At 41.4% G+C, this 8,266-nt stretch overlaps 1 protein-coding gene across 2 annotated transcripts; it reads left to right on the top strand.

Moving 5' to 3' along the window:
- Window positions 1-1,838: 1,838 nt before the first annotated feature.
- On the top strand, window positions 1,839-6,807 carry LOC134195025 (abl interactor 1-like). Of its 2 annotated transcripts, none has more exons than XM_062664022.1 (4): window positions 1,839-2,147; window positions 2,210-2,331; window positions 4,015-4,135; window positions 6,624-6,807. In XM_062664022.1, exons 1-4 carry the CDS (start codon window positions 1,848-1,850, stop codon window positions 6,687-6,689), a joined length of 609 nt encoding a protein of 202 aa, XP_062520006.1. In that variant the 5' UTR covers window positions 1,839-1,847; the 3' UTR covers window positions 6,690-6,807. The 2 variants fall into 2 exon arrangements, with proteins under 2 accessions (XP_062520006.1, XP_062520005.1); XM_062664021.1 differs by lacking the exon at window positions 6,624-6,807 and adding an exon at window positions 4,369-4,482.
- The last annotated feature ends 1,459 nt before the right edge of the window (window positions 6,808-8,266 follow it).

Genomic DNA, 8,266 nt, shown 5'->3' on the forward strand with positions numbered 1-8,266 from the left:
TCTGATCCATGTCATAACTGGTAGAGTGATGTGTTTGTGTTGCCTAAGCTGGATATGTTTATGCTAAACAGTGTGATTAAATAGAAACATTTAATCAGTTCAGCTATATATCCGGTATTGTTGTGTGATGCCTATCGGCTGCCTGCATGATTGTACAAATGCCCTGCATTGTGTGTGTACTAACGGTTGTCTGTCACAGTCATTTGTGGACAGTCTCACTGTCTGCACAGTGGTTATGTCACTACATTGTGGTAAAAGAGGTGGGTGAATTCTTTGATCATTAACTAGCTCAACTGTCTTGACCGCTGGTGAGTTGTCAGAAGCGCACGAGCGCAGAGGACGCCTGAAGCTAAGGTCTCCTAGCATCATAAACTGTAGCCCTAAAAGCAACCCGAACATTTCAGTCCATGCCGTAACTTTGTTTCCAGTAGTGTACCAATGCTGTTATGGCCGGCCGTTATTTCATGCTCTGCTACAGATGTACTAACTATCTATCGATCTGCTCATGCACTAAATAAAATGCCTGCAAATGAATCAACACAAAAGCAAATAGTTGGGTTTTGTATATTATAAAATTTATAATTTATAGTGTATATATATGTTATGCACAAACACGGATATAGACAAACCGTGGATGTGTAGTGGATGTCTACTTTTGCCGGGTAATTTAAGGGTTAGGGTCAGGATGATATGGTTAGGGTCAGGGTTAGTGGTTAGAGTTATGTTAAAATTAGGATTAGGGTTCGGAATGCATGGTTTGTACGGGCAAACCATGGATTGTGCCGGGTAGTTAGTTTATGGATTGTCCAAATCCGTGCTTGGAACACAACATACTGTATATGCAACAATCAAGCAGTACTACATTTGAATGAACAACTGTCAGTATGTTTATGGCGTTGTAACACAAAGATTCTTTTAAATCGATGATGTTTACATGACTTAAATTTGAACTTTGGTTGACTTTATACAAATAGCTAAATTAATTTTTATATTTTGACACACGCTCATATTTGTCTTTATTACATACATAAACAGTCCCGCCTCAACATCCAAACAACTAAGGCATGCATGGCCTAAGTCATCCATACATCCACTATCTCTAAATTTAAATGTTGTAGCACCAATCTAGCAATGGAAGACCACAATCTGATAGACAATTGTTGTAATAAACTGTTTAAACTCCCATCCATGTCTCCGTTGGTATATTTCAACGTGAAAGGCCGGGGGTCGGAGTCCCGGTCAGATGACAGTCTCCTGCAGCACGGTACGATTCACGCAAGCACATACCTGAGCTCCGATCCTCGCGCCGGGGCCAGACTTTCCCTCCGGCAAGTCTGGCGAAGTTCGTCGGGTGAAGGTATCTGACGGCGAAGTTACCTGGTGATATATAAGACTATGGAGATCCGACGAAGGTAAGGAATCAACTAGTAATCGGAGAGTACAAGCCACGGTTAGATCGCGACAGTTCACAGCTGCAGGTTACATATACTACAAAGAAGCCTCTGAAGTCTGTAGAAGCTTTAGCATGGCCAAAGGAACAAAAAGAAATGTTTGACATGTAATACGCATGCGCTACACAAATTTTTAGTTGTCGGCAATTCTGCCCCGCCCCGGAACAAATCCGCGGAAGAAGACATCATAAAACAGCGTCTGGAAATTCGAGGAACAACATGTGCGCAAGCGTACGCTTGCGCATTTAATCAGCCGCAACAAATCCGCGGCCGAAACAAATCCGCTGGTACACCTGCTTCCGTACTTTTACGTACGTTGTGCTCAACTGCTTAACGCACGCTACAATTATACGGGAGCGTGACCTTCAGCTCGTTCGTTGTTATTAATAATTCAACATGGCCACTGAGGATGATATTCGTCTTCAGCAGCTAATGGATCGTGAGATACCTTCCTCACGTCAAGCTCTGAAAGACAGTCACAGGAACCTAGCTGAGCTCGCTAGTTATTGTGAGGCGAACTACGTGGATTGCACAGACAAGGCCACCGCACTAGAAGAAACCAAGAAATATGCCATACAGTCTCTAGCTAGCGTAGCTTATCAGATAAACATGTTGGCTACAAATGTCATGCAGATGTTGGAGATACAGACAGAGCAGTTAGGTCATATGGAGTCGAACCTTAATCATCTTGATCAGGTTTGTCTTTGTTCGTGGTGATATGTCATTGGACGTTTCCATGTTTGGCTGTGTGATTGTAGAGTGTTGGGAATTATAAAGAGAATGTTGCTCGGCGGAAGGTGGGCAGTCTGGCTATTTCCAAACACTTGACTAAGACGCCACTCAAAGTTGCAGCACCTCTAGAGCCAGAAAAACCACAAAGGTAGCTAGGCCCACAGCTGGTATTAAGTTATCTACCGTCATGATGTCATGTTTTACATGTCAACGGTTTTGTTGCACTATAGTGTCATTTATTGACTAAAGGGGTCTAATGTATAGCTATAGACCTTTGCAAATGAGCCTCTTGATCCTATCATAATTTCATATAGTTTTTAAAAAGTGTGACACAGGAATGGTAGAATTCAGAGACAGAGGTATCATCCAGGAAGAGCACAGTAACTACTTAAAAGTGAATGGAATTCTAAGTTGAGGAGAGTACCACAGTAACGTTTCACATTACAGCAGAACCTTGCTAGTCCAAACAGGGGCATAGCATGATCTCTAAAAAATGGGGGGCTAGACCTCGTGCTGCTACAGGACACGTCCACTTACTGGCTTTTAATTAACTGGTACCTTAAATCAGTGGCACATCCAGACCGGAAAAAAGGGTGGCACAAACATGGACAATTTAGCGAGGTTGCACTAAAAGTTTATGAATACTGTAGTCAGGGTTCGAAAAACTGGTTGTCAAGTTGCCATGCCGTAGGAATGGTAAACCGTGACGAAGGTAGACTTTCCAGATTTCCGAGTTTAGTAGGAACTTGAAAACTAGTACGGCATAATCTGGGGATAAAAAAACCTCGACTTTTCCATTTACTTGAACGTAAACTGTCCACCCATGTGTTCCATGATTCTAATGCGCTGAAGTACATGCACAAGAAATGACACTTACCTGCACCTGGGACACACTTAGATAATTAATTAATTAAAGAAACCGCACAATATGCTCAATTTTGACTGGCTTCCCGTGCAATGGCATGCATTCAGAACTTATGAAACTTGAAATGTGCTACAGAAGTCGAAGCCAGAGCAATTTTAGCCGAGACCGGTGAATACCAATATTCCTGGAAGCCAGCTACTAGTTTCTTGTCTCAGTGGCAACCAAAATTGCTGGCTAGCGATCTGATACCAGATGATGTTCCTGCAAATCTGCTTCCAGTAGCTGTGGAAGTACTTCACGGAGTATCCTGCTCTGCCATTTAAGACTTCTGGGGAGAACACTGCTTGAGCTCATGCTCAATTTCATCAGTTACTTATTATATTGGTTGCGTTGGCTACTGTAGACATGCAGGTTTCACTAACAGCAAAGAATCTGTAGTTTTCAAGGAGGTTTCTTTCTAGAGAAGATAAGTAAAAGGGTATGTATGTCGTGCACACTGATCTGGCTTTTAGTGAAGCATTTAAGAAACCAAATTTGGTATTTACTTCACCATTAACAGTGAAATGGCAACACAGCGGCTTTAGAGGCCCTTTCTCGCTGGAAGTATGATGTTGCGGGAAGGGGTCTAACTACACAAGACTCATCTACCAATAAAAGTCATGACCTAGCAAAAGATGACAAGCTTTCAGTAACCTTTTGTGTTTGGGCTTTATGGTATAAGCATAACGCTCATGCCCACGTTTCCACTTAAGGTGTAGCGGGGCACTATGTCATAAGATCGCTGGCGACAACCCTGTGTAATGTTGTTTTATCATCATATTACATGAGGCACAATGTGTGGTTTGTGGCTAGTTTTTGTGCTATGTACACGTGTGTGTATTTACCATTGCAAGCACCGGTATATGCATGCCCATAGAATTTGGAGCACATTTAGATTAATTAATTTGTTTGACTTTGTTTTTACAGATACAAAAGAGTTCCTATTGACTATGGGATACTAGATGATATTGGTCATGGAGTGAAACCGAACAATGATGTTGGTAGATTATTTCAAGGAGGAAGAAGAGAAAGCAACACCAGCTTAAGGGTACATAGCATATGAGCATTGTGTTAGTGTTTGACAGGGTTAAATTAGATCAGGCGGTTGCCAGTTTAATGCAACCTTTGGCACAAATCGGTTACATGTACCACTCACACTCCATTGCAAAAGCTCAGGCTGTAACCTATTTTTACTTATTGTAACCATAGAAAATCATGCGATGATTTAAATTGTGCGACCAATACTAGTCATTCCATCTTTCTCTCATTGTTTTCTTGTAGATCCGTGTATGGTATGAACCCAGAATGAAGTTGTACATGCATCAAATGTTAATGCGTAGAGGATTTCTTTGTTGACAATGTTGTAATTGTCATAATTGGTATGATGGTTATTGGTTGGTCAAATATAAAACTGTTGTAATTGTCCTTGGTATGATGGTTATTGGTTGGTCAATATTAAACTGTTACTCCTCGGAAAGGCAGGTTAAAATGAACTACCCGTATGTAGGTCTTCTAGAAATCACTATAAATCTACCTCGACAGCTACAGACCTGTCACTTCGTACGATGGTTGTTGTCAACGCCATCTAACAACGTCATCTAACCGTCGGCCAGCACAAAAAGTTTGATATCAATGCCTACTGTGGTATCCACTAGGAAACGCCCCTTCAACATTGTGGGTCTAGCACAGAACCTAGAATGAAGGCATACAGGCACAAAAACGAATTTGGAGGTGCAACAGACTCAACTCTACACGGCTACAAACATCGCTTACCTTGGGACCGTAGAAAATCAAATTATACTTAGAAAATGTAGTAGACAACACTCTGCTACACATACTATTGTAAAACTACTTACAAAGTACAAATAGCCAACTGTACACGTCTATCTACACTATCTACAAACTATAACTGTCAACAAAACACGTCCTCTGCTTGTACAACACACAGCTTCAAGCTTCTTCTTCGAGAGCGACCACGCCCTGGCCACTTCTCTGACCAGATCGTGCGCAATGACCTGAAATGACGCTGAATGTCGCAAAAAGTGTGCAACAGCAAACCTTCTGTACGTAGAGACAACTCGTATTCACCTATGCCATTCTACTAACTAGTGCGACGGTTGCATTCTTGCAGACATCCATTCTGTTGCCATCGACAAAGTGACCGGAAGTATGACGACGCTTGAAAGAAAAATTCCGTTGAGTAACGAAACCGCACTCCCAACCACGTTTAGGCAAACTTAAGGATTACGAAACAATACCTCTTCTCTTCGAAAGCTTGGCTATCCTCCTCCCAATCCTCCTCTAGGTGTGCTTGACGGTCGATTTTCGGTCGAAGTGAAAACGTCCAACTACGGGCCGGAAACTTGCCAATCAAACACGATCAGACTCTCTACGTCGTCTTCTTCATCTTTCTTCAATTGAGAGTATCGTTGGGATTGATAAAGAGGAATGACTGAGAGATTTGAAGACTGCCATTGAGCTGTGACGTCAGTGCCGCCATCGCAAACACGTTGTAACCAAAAAATGCAAATAAACCATGACGTGTTCTTCTATTATTGGTTAAATGTAATTGCAAGTTTGAAGCCCGTACAACGGCTCCTTCTATTTTGAATCTATTTTTAGATGCTCGGTCCAGATGGACCGAGTTGACGCCATCCTTAGCGCATATGGTTTGTGCTTGTAACTTGCACTAAATAAGCGTTTGAAAGACAAAACCGGCGTAATGCATCGCTAGGCTATACTCTAACTGTTCTACTTTTGCCGTTACCAAACTTTGCGTGTGAAACGAGAAAACGGAAGTCTGGTGATGACATGTCATGCCACATACGTGACATCTGTTACTAGTATGCTTGAGTAAATATTTGAGCTGTCTTGTTGGGCGAGACTCTTCCTATGTATACTGTACTCTGTTGAGATGTGTGTGTTGGTACAAGCAAACGACCGAAATGACGTTTAGTTTGAGTCAATCACAGACACAATGGTTTATGTTGTCACAATGCAGGTGTTAAATGTATCAATACTGCTAAAATTGACGGTGTTTGTATATACATACATATATTTTAGTTTTAGATCGTTTATGTTTAGATTGTGATGACTTAACTGGCTTGTCTTTTATTTAGTGGTCTAGACATCTATGAATAGTTGTATATATACATGTATATATATATATATATATATATATATATATATATATATATATATATTAAACTCTGGTTGTATAATGCAAAGATAATTGTAGAAAGGTTGTCTGTAGATTGCTCCGATGACGTTCTAGACTTTTTTTGTAGAGTGGGGGGTTTGGGTTGGTTTTGGGTTAGTTTTTAAAAATATGTGCACTGCGTAATATATGTATATATATATATATATATGTATGTATGTATGTATGTATGTATGTGGCTCAATTGGTTAGAGTGTACATTTGGAGATTGGGAACATCCGGGACCTTTGGGTCAGAGTTCGAGTGCGGGAGGGCCACATACATAAATTCCCTTGGGCAAGGAACTAACATACAATTGTCTCTCTCTCCGGAGTGTCAGGTTCTGTTTACAGCAAGTATCTACGGCAAGTACAGCAAGAGTGAAGTACATCATAGTGACTTCTGATAGTGACTTCTGCTACAGTAGTGTTAGCTTGCAGTGTTAGATTGCGGTGTTAGATTGCAGAATAGTGATTGCAGTATGTAACCTGGGCCCTAAGGGTTCTTGTAAACAAACAAAAAAATGTGTGTGTGGGCGTGTGCGCATGCGCACGTGCGTGTGTGTGCATGTGCGTGCATGCGTGCGTGTGTGTGTGTGTGTGTGTGTGTGTGTGTGTGTGTGTGTGTGTGTGTGTGTGTGTGTGTGTGTGTGTGTGTGTGTGTGTATGTATAAGTTTGGTAGCGAGCTAGACCGGATCACCCAAGAGGCTAAAATTTGGGGTACAGGCATAACTCGGGGTGAGTAAGAACATAGGCAGGGTGGCATCGACTTCCACCTTCAGTCTGGTTCCCTTTTGGGGGTGCAAAGTAGAACGACATAATGCTGTTCGCCTTTCAAGGAGGAGACTGAATGCCCCTGCTAGACTTCATTTGCAGAAAGTTTTGTTATGTGAACTCTATCTCATGGCGTAGTTTGTTAGAGAGGAGCTACTGACGGCAAGCAGGCAGATTTTCATAATATCTTAGCATTCATATATTCGTAGCAGTCGTTCATAAACATATTGATTCATTTGCAGTGGGCATAGCTTAATCGACTAGGAAGTGGAGAGCAGGTGCGTGGGCGTTACACATCACAGAAACATCAATCGTTCTCGGTTACGAAAGCAAAGACAACGGAGTAACTTATACCAATCAATTTCTCTCTGTATACTCATAGAAGTTAAGTTGCTTTTTGTTGGACTTCCTCTTTAAAGGGGCAGTTTCACGGAAAATATTCTAGGCTTTGAAAATAGCTGTAATGAGAGAATTTGAATGGCATTAGTTTTACGTCTGTATTTGCCTCCTTTGTTGAACTTTAAATCATTTCTTTCTGCAATAAATGACGTCACTGATTTCAAAGTCAACAAAAGGTGGGTCTTCCACCCAAACTAATGAGAAGCGATTATATAAGTGTGGAAAGTGTACCAGACATCCGTTTGTATTCTTGACTAGAGTCAGACTTGCTGATTTCTCTTTCTGGCTCACACATAACGGTGAGAGCTCCATCAGCAGAGTGTCACGAATGAGATCAGCTACTATGCTATCACTTTTGTTTGGGAAACGCCCACCCCATGCACCCAACGCATGAACTACTAGTGTATAAGTAGGGTGTATTGCAAGCAGAAGAACACGGCTACAAACTAAAAGACATACGTTACCATGTGTAAATATCTTGTGAACGTTCTCTTTTATTGTATGCTTGTGTAACGAGTAGGTAGAATGCACAAGAATTTAGATCCTGCCGTCTAGAAGAGATCGTGCATGAATCATGACTACAGTTTTAGTAGTCACGTTGCTTATTGTGCTTAGAGACCTGAGTCAGAGTGGATACATACCACTTACCAGTAAACATTTTCCATTGCATCGTGTGAAAGACACTCCTGGTTATTGACTTTGAAACCAGGGTTTCAAGGTCCTTGAAAAGCAATCATTTTTAGTTCAACAACGGAGGCAAATTGAGACGTCTAACTAACGTCATTTGGATTCTCTCATCAAGACCTATTT

This window comes from Corticium candelabrum, chromosome 19, assembly GCF_963422355.1.
Source record: "Corticium candelabrum chromosome 19, ooCorCand1.1, whole genome shotgun sequence".
Classification (NCBI taxonomy): Eukaryota; Metazoa; Porifera; class Homoscleromorpha; order Homosclerophorida; family Plakinidae; genus Corticium; species Corticium candelabrum.

What these genes read in the sequence shown, in the direction of transcription:
- LOC134195025 (XM_062664021.1), top strand. Translation starts at nt 1,848, where the DNA reads ATGGCCACTGAGGATGATATTCGTCTTCAGCAGCTAATGGATCGTGAG. An exon ending in ACCTTAATCATCTTGATCAG is followed by an intron (nt 2,148 to 2,209) that starts GTTTGTCTTTGT and finishes GTGTGATTGTAG; the next exon opens with AGTGTTGGGAATTATAAAGA. An exon ending in GAGCCAGAAAAACCACAAAG is followed by an intron (nt 2,332 to 4,014) that starts GTAGCTAGGCCC and finishes TTGTTTTTACAG; the next exon opens with ATACAAAAGAGTTCCTATTG.